The sequence below is a fragment of the Barbus barbus genome, assembly GCF_936440315.1.
Source record: "Barbus barbus genome assembly, chromosome: 47".
NCBI lineage: Eukaryota > Metazoa > Chordata > Actinopteri > Cypriniformes > Cyprinidae > Barbus > Barbus barbus.
This window is the reverse complement of record NC_136725.1, coordinates 2337784-2359351: the sequence shown is the minus strand read 5'-3', so window position 1 is coordinate 2359351 and position 21568 is coordinate 2337784. Positions and strand designations below refer to the sequence as shown.

The 21568-nt window shown below is 37.0% G+C and overlaps 1 protein-coding gene across 1 annotated transcript; it reads right to left on the bottom strand.

Moving 5' to 3' along the window:
• Positions 1-488: 488 nt before the first annotated feature.
• LOC306865549 (carbonic anhydrase 14-like) lies at positions 489-14665 on the bottom strand. Its single transcript, XM_079410236.1, has 11 exons — positions 14465-14665; positions 11265-11297; positions 10015-10185; positions 8888-9030; positions 8643-8735; positions 8455-8521; positions 7622-7779; positions 7415-7541; positions 3357-3413; positions 2922-3015; positions 489-2782 (listed from the first exon to the last, which is right to left on the bottom strand). The coding sequence occupies exons 1-11, from the start codon at positions 14571-14573 to the stop codon at positions 2695-2697; spliced, it is 1140 nt and encodes a 379-aa protein (XP_079266362.1). The 5' UTR covers positions 14574-14665; the 3' UTR covers positions 489-2694.
• Positions 14666-21568: the final 6903 nt, after the last annotated feature.

The window sequence follows — 21568 nt, the reverse complement described above, 5'->3', positions numbered from 1 at the left end:
GCAGAATATGTGCTTTATATGCACTAATAAACAGCCAACATGTTAATAATAGGCAATAGGCTAATAAGCAACTCGTTAATATTGAGAATTGGTTCCTAAAGCGTTACCAGAAACTCATAGAGGTTTAGAACAACATGAGGGATGACAGAACTGCATTTGTAGGAGAACTATCCCTTTAATGTTCATAAAAAAATTGGTAATTGACATTAACCAAATAAATGCTGTAAAATGACTGTTTCAGCAGTTAGCTATTGTATTAACTCATATTAATGTATAAAGTATTTGTGGCTTTTAGGCTCTTGGAGTCATGTGACCTCTGCCCTTTGTAAATATCTTACTGAAATGTGAGAACTGACCCCCTGACCTGCCAAATGCATTGGATTGCATGCTTCACAGTCAGTCTTCGACAGAATTGTGTTGAAATGCACTCCTCTACATGACCTGTCATGACATCTTATATATATAACACAAGTTAACTCATGGATTTTCCAGAATCAAAGTTTAATCGTCTTAAACATTCACACATCCTCGTGTGAATGTTTAGTGTCCTGGACCGTGTTTGATACATAAATGCAGCAGAGAACAGTCCGTTCTGAGAGACACAACACGGCTTCACAAAGTCCTTATACACTTACAATCTTGAAATTGTATGTCAAGACTAAAATATAGTTTTTTGAAGTCTAGTGTAAGATGACTGGAGAGACAGAGGCAGTGGTCAGTATCTGGGTAATATATAAATGAATGGCTGTGGTTTGACGGTTTATCTATATGTAAACTAGGTTCTGCTCACTCAGATACTGTTAAGAGTACCATTGTACATTTTATAGGTGGATGAATAATATGTTATGATTAATTTCCTAAATACAATGGAAACAGCAAAGAAACATAAGAAACAGCAAAATGAAGAAAAAAAAGAATTTGTTGACACATTTATGTACATAAAACTCCAGACACATACTCCAGGGCAAAAAAGAAAAAGTGGGCCAAACCAAACATTACTCAATTTTAGTGGATTTTTTACCATTTTAATCACAAATCACTGGTCAGAAAATTTGCAAGAACTGCACACATACTGTAGATAAAGTAACTTAGGACAGAATCACCTTCCACTTTTGGTTTCTTTAAACCTGATGTGTTTTCGGTCATTTTAGACCGAAAAATATTTGGGGGGAAATTTTAAAAAAATCGCTACTTTATCAGAATGGTACAAACCTTGGTGACCTTTATGCCAGTCCCTATGTGAAAAAACAAAACAAAACTGTGGACATGATTGGAAAAAGCTAAATGGTCGTAAAAAAAATACTCACACTTGTGTTGTTTGCAGTCAAAAATGACCACCGTCTGAAATGAATGGGAAATAGACAAAAATACGCAAATACAGAGATGTTTTGATGTGTACAATCTACAAATCAGCCACAATGCAAAGGGGTGACAAAACTTAAAGTGCCCCTATAATGGATTTTTGAAGATGAGCTTTCATGCAGTGTGTAACACAGCGAACGAAAACATCCTGCAAAGTTTTAAATCTGAAAGTGCACCGTGTATAAAGTTATTGTCTCTCAAAAGAAAGAGTGGACTCTGAATCATTGAAATGAGTCGTTTTTAAAACGAATCCCGAGCATGCTGACGTCAACATGAAACGTTAGCATATTGGTCTTTTCACATTGGTCTGAATGAAAATGCAAATTCATTCTTTGCCATTAGATGCCACTTCTGGAGCAGTAAAAGCTCACAAACACTGCTTTAAATGAAATCAACCAAGAGCGAATCGTTTGGGAGTCATTGAGAAAATAAAGTAAAAATAAATGCATATTATAAGAAAAAGAAAGTGTTTTTTGATCTTGCATGGATGTCAACCTGTTGTTGGAGACTCCCAAAACCAAAATATGAACCTTTCTTCACCCATAATAGGGGCACTTTAAACAATTATGCCTGAAAACACTGCTCAGTAACTAAGGAATGCACAGCACTGAATATATATGGCTACACTGGCATCTAATGGCTATACTATGGTATTACAGATGATTTTCTTTATTTTTTCCACAAGGTGGACCCAATCTGCCTCAGTTCAATGGATTTAAAATACTTTTGCTCTATTTTAACTTAAATACTGCATTAATTAAACATTTTTTTTTACATTTTATACAGAAAATAGTCTAGAATTTAGATATGAATACAATAAGTTTATATATAATAACTTTTTTTTAATTGTGGAAAGCAAGCCATTCTGCAATATTCTCTGATACTCCAAACATTAATTGAGTTTTCTCAGAGATCAGCTTCCTCCATGCTTCACTGTGCTAGAGATGCATTATATTTCATCATTATATTTCACAACACAACTCATGTTTTATGGTGATCCATCACTCCACACTACTCTGCTCCGCTCTGAATCAAACGTCCCATATTCGGACAAAAACGTATTTCTGTCTTTGATGTTTTTCTGAGATGGCAGTCGGTTTTTAAGCAGTGCATTTATTTGCTTAAATTGTGCTTATTTCCTGACCAATAATTTGTGGTTAAGACAATTAAAAGCTTAGTGTTTAGTCATTTTGGGCTTGGTCTTTTTTCCCCAGGTATGTAATGACATATTACATTACTGTATGCAGCAATTTCTAGTCATTTGCAAACAGTTTATTCCAAAGTCTCACTCTGAAGACAAACAAGACAAAAGTTTCTGAATAAATATGTGGTTTATGATACAGTAACAGAGGTTTGATCTATGTCTTTTTCAACGGCAGCTGGTTTATAAATAACATTTTGCTTGCAGTCTTTTTTAAACCTGTAGAGAAAAAGAGACAAAAGAGAAACATGTTTAGTCTGTTGTACTTTTAAAAAAAAGCAGAGAGTATTAAAAGTTTGCAAACAAATACTGGCTTCAGTCAAATGAAGTGATGAATCAGAAATGGATATGAACGTACTTTGAGTACTTTTTCCTCTGTTGATATGTGTAGATGGAGAAGACCAGCAACGTGACAGCAAACAGAACCCCGAAGATAATCGCCAGAACGTGTCCTGTGGAAATAACAACCTTTAAACGTGTTTATATTGTGTTCATATTACTGTCACACACAGAGAGCTTCATTCAGAACATTTCAGAAGTCCATATAATGTCACGCTAAATGTAAGGATTGATTGCTAAATGTATCCTGAAAGTTTTTTATATATTGTATGTGACCATTTTAGGCTTAAATAGTAATTCAGCAATATTATTTTTATTGTAACGTTTACTTTTTCTCCTGAAAATGAAACCATGTTAGCACTATGAAACAGATACCATCAACACAAGACCAAGTCCTCTGAAATAAACTGCTTTTATATCCTGCTGTAGAAATACAGCAATGACACATTCTTACCGTTAGATTCCATTATATTGGTGTCTTGTGTTTCAGATGGTAGAGCTTCACTGGCTACTGTAAAACACAACACAAAATACACATACACTAATTCCTGTTTCAACAGGAAATAAATAAGAAACAACAAATGAACTTTCTGCTGTAAAACAGCTCTACAGAAGACCATGGCTGGACTGGCCATAGGGCATACCGGGCATTTGCCCGGTGGGCCGATGGTGATTTTCGTCTTTTGCGGGCCGGCCGGCCGGCGATGTTTTTTTTTTTTTTTTTGTAACGTTATAAACTATTAAAGGTGGCAGATTGGCCAATTGGTCATGATCGACTCTGGGCTGGACCAATTACAGCCGAGGAGGTCAGATGCACCCTCCCCCTTGCAACGGCTCAGCAATCATATATCATTGCTGAACAAAAATGGAGAACAAAAAACGCAGGAGCAGGAGCCGAAAAAATTAGGGCCAAAAAGAAACTAGCCCTTCAGGCAGATGCTGCCAAATGTGCTAAAATATCACAGTTGTTTGGTGGCTATAGTGGAGCTTCCACTTCAGTAAAATTAGCAAGTGATAGAGGCCAGCAGCCGCAGGTTGAAGAGGGAAAGGGGAGGCAGGAGGAGGAGAGACCCGAGGCGGCCGCCGGTCCAAGTGGCAGAACTGAACTTGAGGTAAGTAAAACCATAAAAAAACTTATAAACCAAGTAGGTGTAGCTTATTTTCGTTGTGCTTGCTAACTTTTTACAGTCAGTTACAATAACTCCTACTGTGTACTAGTTAGCATGATGACAGAGTTTCTATGCTGATGCTATGATGTTACTGAGAGTGAATTATTGATAAGGTTAGTTAGTATGGGTTGCCAAACGTAAAAAACGTAATCGTCCCGTATTCAGAGAAAATATTACGCGTTACGTATTGAGGTGAAAAGGAACGCGATTTGTCCTGTATTTCAGCTAGAATGAAAAAAAAAAAAAAAAACACAAAGCTGGAGTTATCCTGTGTCTTTACGCTGCGCAGCTGCCTCGGCTTCTCTCATTCTCTCCCCCTCCTTCTCCTGTTGATCAGCTGATCGGTTTATCAGCTGTTTGCTGGAGCCACAGCCATAAAAGCTGCTAGTCATGATTGGTTTGGATATGTGAGAGAGAAACATAAAGGTGAAACCAGGAGATGTCCTTATTGAATCATCAGAGTTGAACAGGTGATGGAGAAACAGGTTTATGTTTTAGGTGACAATCCACAGACGATTTGTCACAAATGGCCCTCTTGTTGCAGATTTGGCATGGTTGGACCCCAGGAAGTTTAGCCAAGTCAGAACAGTTTCTCTTCCTAGTAATGCACTTCAAAACCTAAGCACATGTCTCCTCAAATTTGACAGCATGGCTACAGTAAATAACCTTCAGTCAGAACTGAAAAGTTTTGCTGGACAGTGGGAAAGGCTTAAGACATCACATGTAGATGACTACAGGACCAGAACAGCAGAGGACAGAACTGAAGAATGGGACGAAGGAAGTGAAATTGTGACCAAAATCTGTGATTCTTGCAAAAATTGCCCACTGTGCTGCTATCAAATTCTCAGGCGGTTCAACATGCTGTCTGATGCCTACCATCTCCTTCGGCTGGCATACAAGTACCTGCTGACCCTCTCTCTCACTCAGGTTGCCTGTGAGAGAACATTCTCTACACTCAAGTTCATTAAAAGCAGACTCTGAAGCAGCCTGTCTGGAAACAGGCTGGAGATGTTTATGCTGATGGCCACTGAAAAGGACATTCTCATGTCATTGGACTCCGACATGGTCATTGACAGGGTAGCTGAGAAGAGTGACCTGCTGAGAAAGCTGCTTTTGTAACCTGGTTAGGTGAAATAAAATTATCAAAACATTCCTAATTATGTATCAGTTAAGATTAAATTCAACTTTATTGTTATTGCCTAAAAGTAAATGAATAGGTTTAGTATCTATCTTCACTTCAAACATGTCACATGCTCAGAAAATGCTTAGAATGTGTCCATCTTAATAGGTTTTAATGCATAAGACAGTAGATAGAATAAATATGAGATTGGGGTATTAGGCATTTATAAACATGTTTTCTTACAGCCTTAATCTGTCTTTGTTTCATTTCAGACTGTCAGTCAATTTTGGAAGCCTGAAGTGGGTTCATTTTAAGTAAGTACTATATAGAATATGATTCAACCATTTCTCTAGAGTAAACATACCAGTACTGTCATCGTCTGAAAAAATCCATTAAGTGCAAGTCTTTCTCACCCTTCGCTGTCTGTCCTTTCACTTCTTAAAGGTTACCATATGTTAAGATATGTTCAGTGTTGCTGCTGTGGAAGTGTTGTGGGTGACTTTTTATTGATGCAGTGAGTAAATAGTCTTTGGTGATACAATTCAATCACAATCTATCCTTAATAGATTTTCTTATTTATCTAATCGTTGTTCCTTTCTGTCCTGTTTTTCAGGGTCTAATCATCCTTTAAGGGGTTCTCTAGACCATGCAACTGTTTAAGTTCCTACGTAAGTACTACTGTATATGATTCAGCTATTTTTGTGGAATAAAGATACAAGTACTGTGATCATATGAGCAAGTCCAACAAATGCCATTCTTTCTCACCCTTCTCTGTCCTTTCACTTGTGTCCTGTTTTTCAGGGTCCCATCATAATTTCTGAAGAAGTAAGTACTGTATATGATGTCAGTATTTTCCAACATTTTCTAGATACTGTACCAGTACTGTGTGTAAAATGGCATCAAAAATTCAATTAAGTGTTATTCTTTCTCAACTTTCTTTCTCTGTCTCCTTTCACTTTTTAAAGGTTGCCATGTTTAACAAAATATTTTGTGCTGCCATGCTGTTTGTTGATGTGGTAAATAAATAGTTTATGAAAATATCACTAAATCTGTAATTTATTAATTTTAATACTCATTAATGATCATGTCTCACCTCTAGTCTTCTCTGTCTTAATTTCAGGTTTCCACCATGTGTTGTAGATAGTTCAGGAGGTTAACTCGACCAAGCAGTCTTTTGTTTTCCACTAAGTACTGTTTAGAATACCAGAATAGGGAGGATGGTGTAGGTTTAAGTTTATTAGGTTGATACATATATACCAACAGGACCGTGTACATCACTGTCAGAACAGTGTTTGTTTTCATTCAAAGGCTTTATGGCTTTGCCAATAATACCTAGTGGGCCGGTCTCTAGTCAAAATGCCCGGGCCGATTTTTTGTCCCAGTCCAGCCCTGCAGAAGACAATGGTGTCTTTACTCAGCTCAAGTTCATTCAGTGTTGATTTCATTCAGTCTCTGTGTTTCAAAGTTTGTATCATTATCTGCTTCTATTCAGTTTAAATCTGAGTGTGTCAGTGCAGTTAAACTGATGACTGAATATTAACTTGAAGTAATTGGCATTGTTTTAAATGCAAAATATTAAACCAAGTGACATTTAGATGTTTGTTGGATTCAAAAAAATCAAGCAGTAGATATGAAGCCACTTTATATCAAATGCCTTTAACTACTTACATACTGATTGTATAGCCTACGTTACATTGCACTGATGATTTTTAAAGTACTTGCATGCCATTTCAAAATAATCACACAACTCGCCAAACTTAAAACCCCAATCCGCCTTGCTTAATCTGTTTATGTATTGTAAAATGTTTGTATGTGTCTCAGGGGATATTAATTCTCCTGCCCGGCTGTTATTAAAAATAATAACCTGTTCTTAATTGACTTGCCTGGTTAAATAAAGGTTAAAATATTGAGCCTTTATAATAATAAAAGGATAAAGATACAGGAAAATAACCCTGAGTTATACAAACCAATGCATAATTATAGAGTGTGTGTCAATTATGTACAAAATGAACTTTGAATCAGAGTTTAGAAACAAAAAAATCTCCCTTGTACAGTGTACACATCCGCCAAGATTGTTGTAGATCAATGTGTATGTACATCACATATGCCTAATTTTATAATGTAGCTTTTTTGTGTTTCTTGTAAAAAGATATTCAGACATTTTCAACCACTGTAAACTGCAACACAATCAGGTATAAAAGACTGAATATAGACTGTACATACTTCTTGTAGTGGATCCTGTGTGGAAAGATGCCAGCACTTTTCTCCCATGCAGAAGTTGTGGAGCTCTGAAGTTTTTGGACAAAAGCTTGTTGTGTTCAGTTTTCAATGTGTCCTCCAAGGCTGCTAGCTAATAAAAGAAAAACAAGACTGATTTAGATCAGCAAGTGCTATAAATGACATGATGCTCTCTTGTGAGAATAGTCTAACCTGTCTCCTCGAGACTCTGATTGAGTGGTTGAACAAAGTCCAGCTGACCGTCTGAAAGCACGGAGGGGTTGTGAGGGACCCGTTGTACCTATAAAACCTGTCCAGGCTGTCCGGCAGAAGATGGCGCACATTAAAACCAGGAATCTCAGTGTTTGACTCTGAAAAAAACACCATCGGATCAAGCTGGATGATAATCATCAGTGCTTTATGCTTGACGTTTACATTACATTTACATTCAGTCATTTAGCAGACGCATTTATCCAAAGCCACTTACAATGGAGGACACCGGAAGCAATCAAAATAAAATAAAAAACAGCAATGTAACTTTTTTTGTGTTTCTAGTAAAAAGATATTCAGACATTTTCATAAACATGACCCTGGACCACAAAACCAGTTATATTTGTAGCAATAGCCAACAATACACTGTATGGGGCAAAATGATCCATGTTTCTTTTATGCCAAAAATCATCAGGATATTAAGTAAAGATCATGTTCCATGAAGATATTTAGTAAATGTCCTACTGTAAATATATCAAAACTTCATTTTTGATTAGTAATATGCATTTATAAGAACTTCATTTGGACAACTTTAAAGGAGATTTTCTCAATATTTAGATTTTTTTGCATCCTCTGATTCCAGATTTTCAAATAGTTGTATCTCAGCCAAATATTGTCCGATCCTAACAAAATGGAAAGCTCATTTGTTCAGCTTTCAGATGATGCATAAATCTCAGTTTTAAAAAATGGACCCTTATGACTGGTTTTGTGGTCCAGGTACATGATGCTTTACATTTTCTTTATGTTTTCTTTGTTGACCATTATTAGTTGCTTACTCTCTATGCTGATGTCTGTTAACGCAGACAGGATCTTCTCATAGTTGTCATTGTCATGAAGGCCAATCTGTTGAGGAAAAAGTCAAAAGGAAATACTAACAAATGACTTTATTGGAAGTGATCAAACCGCATTCTTTTACTTGGAAAACTTTACTGCAGTCATAAAAGTTTGTAGTTGAAAAACTTACACCTAAGAATCCTCCTAACACTGCCAATCCATCCGCTTTACTAGCAGCCTCAGTGAGATTTTCATATTTGGAGTTATAATGAACCACGTGGATCTGAGGAATGAGGAAATTGCGGTAGCATGTGTTTATGCAATGTCACACATTATGCAATTTTTATAATCACTAATGTTCCAGAAAGACTGGGCCAACAACATGATCTCTAAACGCTTGGCTGTATTCAGAGAGACCATTAAGCCGTGTGTTACCTCAGCAGGGAAATGAACATGATCGATGGTGTGCTCTGAACCAGGGACCTCTGTAGTTCCCCAGTGGAAGTGAAGCTGGGCTGCGATATAAACATGATCGAATCCCCTCATGATACGCATGCTGCTCGGCAGACTCAGCTGCACTGACACAACAACAGAAACAACATCTTTTCATTTCCGAATGACCTTAAATTAGAGTAAAGTAATGTAATTATGTCATTTAAGCCAGCAACAAAAACAAAATGGTAAATAAAGTCCATAAACTGTATTTTAAGCATTGTTTAAAGCCACTCTTTAAAACGGTAAATTTTTGGTCATTTTATTAGTTAAAGTATAAAACTGGCTTTCTGCATGCATTCATATATATATACATTTACTCAATAAACTTGATGAAATACACTCATTCCCACAAGAATGAAACATTGAATCACTGACTCAACTGATTCGTTCAAAAACCACATTCATTAAGAAATAAAACACTGCTATTGCTCAAAGATACAATGATTGATTCTGTTTTGACTTCATTTTTAACAATTATTTTTGGTGAAGCAAAAATACACAAAATAGCTGGCAATATTGTGTTTAAAATTTTAATTACTCAATTTTACCGTCTTGTTTGTTGAAAAGCAACAGCATGAAAGAAGGTCATACTTTAGTTTGGGGACCAATTCTCATATTAACCTTTGTCTCAAAAAACTCCTAATTTGCTGTTTATTAATAGTTAGTTGTTAAGTAGGTATGGGTTGAAATAAGGGATCCTAAAATATGGCATTAATGTGCTTCATAAGTACTATAAACTGCCAATCTGCTAGTAATATGCATGCTAATCAGCAACTAGTTAATAGTGAGAACTGATCCTTAAATTAAAGTGTTACTTAAAGTATTAATTATAGTTTCATTATCTTAATATTTGTTACACAGAAGATATTTAACAAAAAAGAAGACCTAGTCTCCCCTTTAAACGTCAGAATACACAAACCTGGAATCGTCCTTGGGTTTTTATTTCACAAATATATAACATGTCACTGATATACTGACAGTCGAACTGGAGTAATTTGATGTGCTGATGTGAAGTCCTTTGATTGTGTGTAAGATCTCGTGTTTGGTGTGAAAGGGTCTCGACTCACGTGTGTGACCGTTGTTGATGAGGGTAAGAGCGGGAGAGCCGGTGAGATCATATCCCTCCAGTTTAATGGGAGGCAGTTTGGGCTCATAGAAAACCCTATGAGTGTCTATGTTGACTGGAGACTGAGATTTTCCACTACAGTGTTCAAACGCAGATAACCACGCGTCCTGATCTGAACGAGACAAAGAAATCATTAACATGCAACAGCCTCAACAATATCATTTTAGTTCAAAGTTAACTGATGACATTTTTACGCAACAGGTTTTATTTGTATAGTGCCTTTCTAAAATCCAAGGCCATTTTTCAGAGCCTGATAACAAAGCATTATAATAACATAAAAAAGCACTATATAGTAATAGATAAAGTAGAAACACTTTACAAGAACAGTACATGAATAATCATTTACTAATGCATGTTAATTCATGTCAATGTACCTCAAAGTGTTAATTAATGCATTAACTAACAAACATGTAGCTAAAGTTGTTGTTTTTCACACATGACTTGTAGTTAAGGTTAGTTGATGATTAGTACCTGCCTTAACTCATCGTTAGTTATTATTAAACCAATGTTTAATTTAGGTATTAATATTGTTAATTTGCCATTATTATAAAGTGTTTCCGATAAAGCTTCAGGACATTGTTTCATTGCATGAATTGCTAAGACTATTGGCAACTTTTTTGAGCAAATGGTCATCTGTTTATAGCAAGCAGCAAACAGTAAAATATTACTATTGCAAAGAACTTGCAAGTTCCACACCTCGGTTAAATACTCACGATACAAATAAGTGATTGAGTCTTTGAGGTGTTCATGATGGAAACACAGACTGTCAAAGGACACAAGGCTTATCGTGTTTCAAGATACTGACGCAATAATGCAATAAACGGTTTTAATCTTGTTTATTGTACCATGTTTCACTTTCTAGATCAGTATGTTGTAACACTGTTTCATTAAGCACATGTTAATGTCACTTATTAGTAGCATTAATACCTTAATCTGTGAATCTGATTGCATTATTATTATTAAATATACAAAGAATTTACTCTACTTTCTTATCTAATGAAATAAGTGCTACAAATCATATACATTATGTTTCCCTTCACTCACAGTATTATATTGCAGTATTACTAGGTGATGAAAGTAACTTAGACTGTGCTGGAAATGTCTGCTATGATCCAGTAATAAGTGTGAGTTAGATACAAAACCGTATGTAAAACTCTGAGTCATTGAGGGTCGTTACAGTATATGTATTACCATGGTAACCCCAGTGGTGCTGATGAGAAGAACCTATAAGAAATGGAAAGACATTGTGTCAGGGAAGAAAGGAATCAAAACTCGACTTTGGGTTATACAAAACCAGTCATAAGAGTTTTTGAAATTGAGATTTATGAATAATTAATATTTCCATTGGTGTATGGTTTGTTATGATAGGACAATATTTGTCTAGATACAACTATTTGATAATCTGGAATCTGAGGGTGCAAAAAAATCAACATATTTGCCTTTAAAGTTGTCCAAATGAAGTTCTGAGCAATGCATATTACTAATCAAAAATTAAGTTTTAATATATTTATGGTAGGAAATGCATAAAATATCTTCAAATCTCCTATTTGTCATTGTTGAAAATAGTTCATGGAGGAGTTATGGTGGTAAGGCCATTGCACACTGAGTCCGAAATGTTCGCACGTTATTAAATAAATACGACCTCATCTTGTGTCAATCATGTTTACACACTGCCTTCAAAACTTTCGTGCGTCATAAAAAATTCAGATCAGGTTCGATTTTCTGTGTTTTTGCATCCGTAGCAAGCATTTTGATAGGAAAGGATGAAAATTCGGAGTCAGTGTGCAAGGACCTTTAGGGTCAACCCAACATGACTACACAAGCAATATAAACGTGTAATTATAAAACATTTCAAATAACACTAACAGTGCTAATATTATAGCCTAGTACATATACATTTATTCATTTAGCAGATGTTTATATCCAAAGCGTCTTTCGAATGAAAACAATACCAGCAGAAGCAGTAAATCTGAGGGAAGAAATCATATACAGGCAGCACAACCACACAACATATTAATAAAATAGTCCAAACCACAGCAGAGTCTACGTACAAAACACCTAAAGTCAGTCATTATACAGCTTGTAGACAGCATACTAGACACCCTGCATGTGTTTATCAAACATGTAAAACATACATAAATGCTCAATTTCGACTTCCTTGATCAAATGGTAGTGTTAGAGTTAAAGTGGTTAGAACTTGTTTTAATTAGAGATCATCGGAATACCCATAAATATGTTTAAAGACTTTATGGTCAGTTATTAATCATGAGTCAAGGCAGGATCTTACTAAGAAACTTTTGCTGCTTGGATATCTAGTGAGGTGAACTTCAACAAACTTTTTAGTATAATACCATAAATATAATATCAGATATTACTGTAATATGCTGCTATAATGATCTGTTACAGTTAAGGGACAAACACAAAAGCACACCAGGCACAGGTAGATGAAGGAACAGTGAGAACAGGTTTGGTCATTGTGAGACAGTAAGAACAGTATCTTTTCCTTATTCACACACATCAGCACACTCACACAATCCCTCCTTCATCGAGCTCTGTGAATGTGAGCATTATGTGCAGTGCAGACTAAACTCGAGCTGCTACGCTTCAAACAGAAGAATCCAAAGCTCAGGCCACTGCAAGAAAAGACCATACGGCTGAGATTTCCAAATCAGAGCAAATACAGAGGTGTCAGCACTGTAAAAACATTTTTTTCAAAGTTGCAAGAAAAGCAATGATTAATGAAGTACATTTTACAAGAAAAAACGATTTCAGTCTTTCTACTTCAGAATTTCATGTTTAATTCAATGTGTTGCTGTTTCTTTGTATTTCTGAGTGAAAACGTTCTTTTTTCAGTTCTGGAGTCACTCCTGTCCACATTTAACTGCTTGAGGTCATAATATGAATCAATATGAAAGATAGTTCATCAGACTTTTATCGCAACATGTAGAACTCCTGAAGACAACAGTGAGCATTAAGTAAGAACTAATCCATGATTTAAATGATTTAAATGGACAACGCCAAGGAAAATAACTCTGACTCCATGCTCATGCATCATTGCTGATATTCAGAACTACAGCACTCTCACATCGCATGAAACCTCTTAATTTCCCATATCTGCAATCTGCTGTCATTTAGTCAGACACTGACTAGTTTTCCTCTATAGCTAGTTGTTGTGGCAAGTTGTATTTGTGATTGTTCATTTATTACATTACATTAAAAGTTAATTACTTCCATGTGGCATTTCTGTTTGATTTGTATTTTCTGTTTTATCCATTATTCCTACTAATGACTTCATTCCTGATGCAGAGGTAAGACGGAGGAGATTTCATTCATGTGACTGGGCACTCTTTCTCATGCTCATATTTACGCATAATTACACATAGAGATCATCCAGCAGTTCAGAACAGCGAGCCACACCGTATTAGCCTCATTTGACACCTCTTGCAGTATTACGTAGGGTAAAACACAAAAATATCCAGCTTATTTTTGATTTCTGTAATTGATGAGGTTTTCTTCAGAATCAGGATGTGTGTGTGTGTGTGTGTGTATGGGAACCAGTGAATCATGTGAGCTGGAGATGCTGGTACACTCTGAGCGGCACGTAGACTAAACGCTCTCCAATCTCAGAAAACCACATGGGTACCGCCGGCCAGGAATATTTGATCAACGTGTCACATTGACTCACAGCAGAGACGTTACTCTCCTGGAGGTCATCTCTCCATTCTCTCTCTGTTTTTATGGAGGAATTTCATATTTGTTTGTTTTTTTTGCACTATTTAAGTGATCCTGAAAGAAGGACTTTCCGCTTTGATATTTCCTTTTATTTCCATTCACTCATCAGTAATATCTTGTTTTATGAGCTATTTCAAAATAAGCCAATCAAACATTAACTACTGCAACATACCATAGTAAATGCATGCCTTGATCATCGGCAGGTTTAAAGATCTCCAGATACAAATCACATCAAATCTTGTAAAGAAGATATTTTACAGCATGTAAGAGATTATATGCTCATGCTGTTGTTGAGGCGATAATTACTCGTGCAGATTATATGGATATCATCATATAAATGGAATGCACCTGTTGTGTTAAAATCAAGAGCAGCACATATGGATAAAAGCCAGTAAGCACCTAAAGTCAACAGTCATAACTCTGCTGAAACAGTCAGGAGAAAGCAATCTTTAATCGCACTTTCATAATTTACAGATTTGTTTTTTTTAACTAAACAAGTATTCATTTGTATGATCTTGTCTGTGTTTAATCTGTCTATGAATTTGACTAACCTTTTCATTATTTAAATATAAAATGCATGTTTAGCACTTCCATTTGAATCAGCAGAGTTTTACACACAGTTACACTGAAGGATGCTCTGATTTGACAGATCTGCTCACCTTTACTGTGTTGGGCATCCCTCTCACTGCTCTCATCTTCCTCAGCGGAGGATGAAGATGCTATGACTAGCACCTGGAGATGAAGGACGAGGAGTATATCCAGCAGCATGCTGACCTCTGCAGCGCTAGAGTTTTCCACAGGTAACTTGGTGCTGTTAGGCTCTTGTTTCTCATTCCCTCACAGCATCTCAGCCTCTTAGTGACTCGGGGGGCCGGGCTTCACAGAATAAACCAATCACAATGCTCAAGCTGCTCAAGGTTCCAGGACATCCCTCTCTCTCTCTCTCTCTCTCTCTCTCTCTCTCCATTTCTTAGAGTTAGAGTGTAACCAAATCTCTCTCTCTCTCATAAACTACACGCCTCCCTCCTTCCTTGATCAAAGTTCAGTGGGAATAAGCTACAAACTAATTCTGTTAAAGCAAACACTGTAAAAAATCAAAAGTTGAGAAACTTAAAAGTTTAAGGCAACCAGCTTCAGGAGATATTTGAGTTTTCTCAACTTTTGGTTGCATTAACTAAAAACAAGAAGTTGAAAAAACTCAAAAATCTCCTGAGGCTGATTACTTTGAAGTTTTCTCAACTTTGGAGTTATTACAGTGAAGAAGTGACTCTTTTTCCATATTTAATAGTCTAAAATTAGTCTGAGTGTCATTAATGAATGTTTAAATTAGAAAAAAGTAACATCCAAATGTATTGTTTTTTCTAAAGTTAGTAATGTGCTTTTCTCAATACTATTTTTTCAAACTGTTTACACAGATGTCTTACAACATGCAGATAGTACCAAGTTTTTCTTTTATTTGTTTGTTTGTCAAAGAAACTAGAACTCCTTCTTTTTCATTCATTCTTTTTTGCATAAAGCCCAACATACAAAAGAAAAAAATGAAACATTGCATTTTTACAATAACCAGATTTAATAAACAATATCTGAATCCTTATCCAAGTATTTCACTGGTGTTCATCCGGTGTAAACCAGTGTCAAATAAACATGATCTGTTGTGGCGACCTCTAATGGGAGACGAAAGAAGAAAAAGGAAGAGAACTTGCCCAAAGGAGTGCTTTAAAACCTTTTTCTTGTCACTTCAATGGACCTCTTATTTTAATACACGTTAATATTATTTACTGAGTTTGTAAAGTAAGAAAATGAAAGAAATTATAGAAAGCATTTAGAATTATCCACCAGTGTTAAGAGTATATCATAGACAGATCTTGTTGAAAATTAAAAATACTAATAAGTTTGTGTTGTAATTGTAAACGTTGAGTGGGTTTGGCTGTAAGTACAATATATGGATGTCTAAAATGAAATGTTTTAGTAAAGACTGGCATTTCTTTAGCAGTATCTGTACCAAGTAAACTGGACCAGAGGGCTACTCTGTCATTCACAGAGAGGTTCTTATCAGTCATCACTTCAATGATTTTCACCCTGTTAAAAGATCTAGTGTCTTCAAAAGCGTGAGTAACGTTCATCTATTTGGTGAACAGAGATGAGTGACTTTAAAATGCCCCGTCATCCTCACACACCCGAGCTGATGAGTTGAATCAGGTGTGTTTGATTAGGACTAAGACTGGGAAACACTGCAATCCAAAAGCAAATAAAGGAGTCCAAATTTGTCATGACTCCAGACAGTCAATGTAATGCATCAGCATCCCTTACTCAAGCTCTACTGGGGTACCACATACACTTTCAATGAACCAAACCCACGGTTGAAGTGAACCAGAAAGAGAACTACATATATGTGACCAATGTTATAAGTGGACTGAAAGGGGGACTTCAATTCTCCCTACCCTTCAATTTTTGAGAAAGGAAAAACTTGTTGAGGATATTTAATGCAATTCTCTCTCCAGATATCAATAGGTGCAGGATCAGAGTGAGGCATGCGAAAAGTTTTGTTTTTATTAGTGACAGAAGCTGGAAGCTCAATGGTAAGCCTCAAGGTGCATCTGCCATACCACATGTTTTCACCTTCACGTTATACTGATCAATCAAACCACAAAAGGAGCCACGAAGAAACTGTACATGGGAAACGTTCTGAGGTGGTCTGAGTACAGTTCACGTCCTCATCTGAGATCATTTGTGGTATTCACATACACATTATAAGCAGAGAATGCTTGAAGTGCTCGTGAACTAAGGGTAAAAGCTTCCCTAACTTGGAGGTATCCAATGGTGTCTTGCATGTTGAGTCTTTTCAGTGCACACAGTTATTTAATTTGTTTAATTCTAATCTGACTCCATTTTATTATGACCTCAGGGTGTATCACGCCGGCCGATGTATGTGTACCCCACGATCACAAACTCGCCAGTCTGATCGTTAGTCAGAGGTTATGATTAACTATTTAATAGACCACCTCATGCTTGTCATTCTTTAAACAGTGGCTCTGTTTAGCCCCCTGCAGTCACCCATGCAACAACTTAGTTAAAGCTCAAACAATAAACAGAGGTTATGCTAGTACTATTTATCTAGCATATTTGCATATGGTTATATAACTACATGCAATTTAACTGAGACAATAATCAGCCGTTATGCTAGTACTATGAAGCATGCCCAAACCGTGCTAGTACTGTAGTAGCCCCCCATAGTGCAACTGCATAACAACTTAACTAAATTCAAGCAGTTTGATCCAGAAATCTAAATTCTCATCTGATGTGCCCCATGCTTCATCTAACCTGAGATCTAGTATGTACTTAACCCTGGACGCAGACTTGAGAAAATAATTTCAGAATAAGTCAGAATAATATGAAATGTAACAATTTATTAGCAGTCAGGTAAATATGTATTATGCCAATTACATAGCCAATTCAAATATATCAACTCAATACAAGACATTCTCAAAGATGAATCTAAGAGTAAGATGAATACCTGACTTCAGAAAAATAGTATGAAGTATGTGAACACATTTCATATATGGACTCATTCTGGCTGCAGATTGCCCTGATCTTCTTGCAAGATTTCCTTAAGTGCTCAGACAAAGACAAGCACCCCCAGAAATGGAGACAGGAACCAACCATTAGAATTTGCATTGATCAAGTAGGGTTGAGACCTTTTGGGACAGAAGGTCATTTGCATGAAAGACACTGGGAAATGACACCCTCTACAGCAATTTTCTACCAGACACACAGAGACCTCTCAAACAAGAACAGTTGCATTGTTATGAACTCTGATTAAGAAAAGTGTGATCTCCGCAGTGTCCTGTGTTTAGATGGAAATGAGAGGAGAGAGAGGGAGAGCGAGTAAAGGAAGAGGATGTGGAGACTCATACATAAGGTGTGAAACTTTTGTCTTTCTCAGTTGGGTGTGTTGTCTTGAAGATGTTAGGCTTGTGAGTCAGGGTTCTGTGTCTTTTCAGACTGTGGCAAAGACAAATAGCATCAGTCTTACAGAGAACTCACTCCCAGCTTTTACTGGGATTAACAGTCAAGTCCATCATGGGATGTTCCTACAGTAAATGTCGTAACCTCAGGCGTCAGGCTGAATTGTGAACAAACCAGAGTCCAAAAGGTTGAACACATCTTCAGAGCCTTGGCACAAACTCTGGACCGAGCAGAACACAGACAGGACAAAAGAAAGACAAAGTTGAGATATATCACTCCACACAAGACAGCAAACAGAAGCGTAAAAAATAGGCAAGAATCAAATTCAAAGCAACAGAGAACAGGTGCCACAGATGAAGTGTAATCAGGCTAATAATACTCCTGAGAGAGGAACCCCATCAGCCAGGGCTGCGTTTCCCAAAAGCATCGTAAGCTCAAGTACACTGAAGACCCACTGAAACCAATGCAGCTACGATCAACTTATAGGAATAAGAGTCAGAAGAAACAGCACTGGGGTCATGACAGGATTTTAATCAGGGTCCACTAAAAGTGGAAGTCAATCCAGATCAGGGATGGGCTACTCCGGTCCAGAATCACACTGTTGCTGCTGGGGTGTCTACTCCTGGTCCTGGAGGTCCACTGTCTTGCAGAGTTGAGCTCCAACCCCAGTTAAACACACCTGAACCAGCTAATCAAGGCATTTAGGATCACTTCCAGGCCGAGCTCTGCAGGACTCTGGCCCTCCAGAAGCAGGAGCAGACACCCCTGCACTATCGTCAACACTGCCTTATATCAGGTAAATGCTGGGATCAGCTCCATTATCCCTGCGACCATACACCGGACAAGCACCTAGAGCAGGGGTTTCCAACCACATTCACCGTAAAAAACAAATAGTTGAGAAAACGTTAAAAAAAGGTATCTTGATGCAGTAAGATTTCTGAGTTCTCTCAACAATAGTTTTTTAGTTCTTAGCCAGTGTAAATGTGTTTGTTCATGCAATGCTGTTTGTCTTAGTTTGACAGTAGAAACATTCTTGTGACAGCACCTGAAGCAACAAGTACTGTCATTGACGTCATTTATTTTATTCTGTTTCCTGGAAGAAAAAAATGTATGTGTAAAATTCATGTTTGTTTACAAATGACAAACCTTAATGGATACCTTAGTCTAATACATAGACGATATTGTCTTTGTTTGTAAAATAACTTATAATATTAAGATATCCAGAAAGCAGATATACACAGATGAACATGCTCTAGGCCTAAAAACTAGACACACAAACCTCAAGAACGGTGGCAATCAACAAATGTTAAAAAGATGAGCTCTTTCCAACACAACAAATAACTAACAATAATGATAAAGCTACAACAAAAAAGTTTAACGGAACTCAGCAAACAGCAAAACAATAATCCTATAACAGTAACTGTAGAATTTATTCATGCAGTTACTGTTATAGGATTCAGGGACAACATTATTGGGGTATTTTTGTTGGTCTGACAAGGGTTTTTATGTAGTTTCAAGAAAATAGCTTGTTTTAGTATTTGAGACTCAAAAGGTTTCTTAAACTGGAAAATGTGCAGTGTTCCTGTATCCCAAACACATCTGATTCAGCTCATCAGCTCATTCTTACAGACTCCAAGACCTGAAATGGGTGTCAAAGGAGAGATGAACATGTGCAGTGTTGGGGGGCGCTCCAGGAACATGTTTGGGAACCCCTGAGTGGATGAATCCTGCATGGATATTTCTGAGAACTCAATTACCACACTTCAGCCCATAATGCTCATGTTCAGCAGAAATACATTACATAATACTGAAAAGAACTGTTGTTAAAGTATTTGGGCTGAAAAGCTTTCTGTCTTTACAGCGTGACCCATTTACTTGCCATTAAGTGCAACATATGAAGCAAAATAATATTCTTTCAAGTGAATTTGAAACTAATACAAAGCACGGCCTGCCTTGTAATCCTCATTATATAAAAGCTCTTCTGAGAGAAATTTTAATGAGTAACTTCTGTCATGTCAATTACAAATTAAATTGTGCAGGAATCCAGCTGAGAAAACAGTTCTGTCCAATGAGCTGGAATGTCAAGTCAAGTCGGGTCACCTTTATTTATATAGCGCTTTTAACAATACAGATCGTGTCAAACACTCAATTCTTATCTTGTCAATAGCATTATATCGGAACATTCCCAGATAAAGTTCAGCTGTGAATAAACAAAACAGGAACTGACTGCAGGATTATTCCACGATTCCATCTTTTCATGGAGTCCTCATATTTATTAGCAGAGCTGCAGTTCTCCAGTAGTGTTCAACACCACATGATCCAATGATCACACACTTATGAAAGAGTATTTTCTGATGTGGCACACTAAAATTACAGTACAGTAAAACAACTCCTAGGACAATTTGAAATGTTAATGATTCATCATTAATCTGTCACAGATGCTGTCCATTCATTCATTCTCCAAAAGAAACTCATAGACTGTTCACAAACCGTTCGCAAATCTACAGTACCCCACGTTTTCATGATACAGTGCATAGTCAGAGTCTCGTGCATAGTCAGTGATGCAATAGCAAAGGCAGCAGAATCCTAGGCTTTTTTTAAGGCAAAAGAGATGTTATGGAAGACCTTACTTCACTGGACAGAGAAAGACATTACGCGTGCTTACAATAATGCTGGTGAGATTCGTGTCCCACATCTGCTGAAAAATGTAGATTTGGAGATGGTCTCATGCATCTAGTGTTCCTGTTGGAAAATAAAATTCCTGTATAGGCAAATAGGCTTTCAATTTCAAATAGGCTTCTGCCAAGGGATAGAATATTGCAAGACAATAGCACTTCTGAATGGACTTTATCTTGCACACTTTTCATTTAGACCTTTTCTCCAGATGATATCTGCTGGTCATAAGTTTGCTGTTTCTTCTGCCTCACTTCACAACTGACAGGTGAGTTGAATAATTATACTCATACAATGGATATGTTAGGCAGCAAGTGGAAAATGGGCAAGCAGAAGATCTGACAAGGGCTAAATAGTGATGGCTAGATCCTCAGAGCATCTTCAAAACAGAAAGTCTAGTGGGGTGCTCCCAGTATGCAGCGCTTACCAAAAAAAGCCTTAGGAAGGGTTATGGCCATCCAAGGCTCATTGATGCATGTGGGAGTGAAGGCTAATAGTCCAGTTACACAGAAGAGCTACTGTAACTGAAAATAGCACATGTGTGTGTGTGAGTGTGTGTTTTATCTGGGGAAGAGATGGCATCAGGATGCACCATGACAGCGGTGTCCAGTCATGTTCCTGGAGGGCCTCTGTCCCGCAGGGTTTAGCTCCAACCCTAGTTAAACTCACCTGAACCAGCTAATCAAAGCCTTCAGACTCACTAGATAGGATTGGACACTCATGTACAATGAGAAGACGCAGGCCAGCGGAGGAAAGGCCTTGACTTGTCCTTCTAATTCCCCAGATCTGGGTGCCGTTTCATGAAACAAGCTTACCAAACAAGCCAGGCTTATTTCAGTTAGTTTGACTTCTTTTGAACCAAATCAATTGACAAAAGTCAGACTAACTCAAATAAACCTGGCTTGTTTGGTAAGCTTGTTTCATGAAACAGGCCCCTGGTTATTTTAAATTATTGAAACTATTTTCTTTATTTTGCATTAAGTGTCATGTGTCAATTTTTGATTATATCAGCAAAGACTTATAACTTGTCATTTTTATATTGTCAAAGTGATACTGGTTTGGTTCACTTCTTGTTGAAAGAGAATGCATACATTTTAATGTGGAAAGGCAAAATAGACTATCAC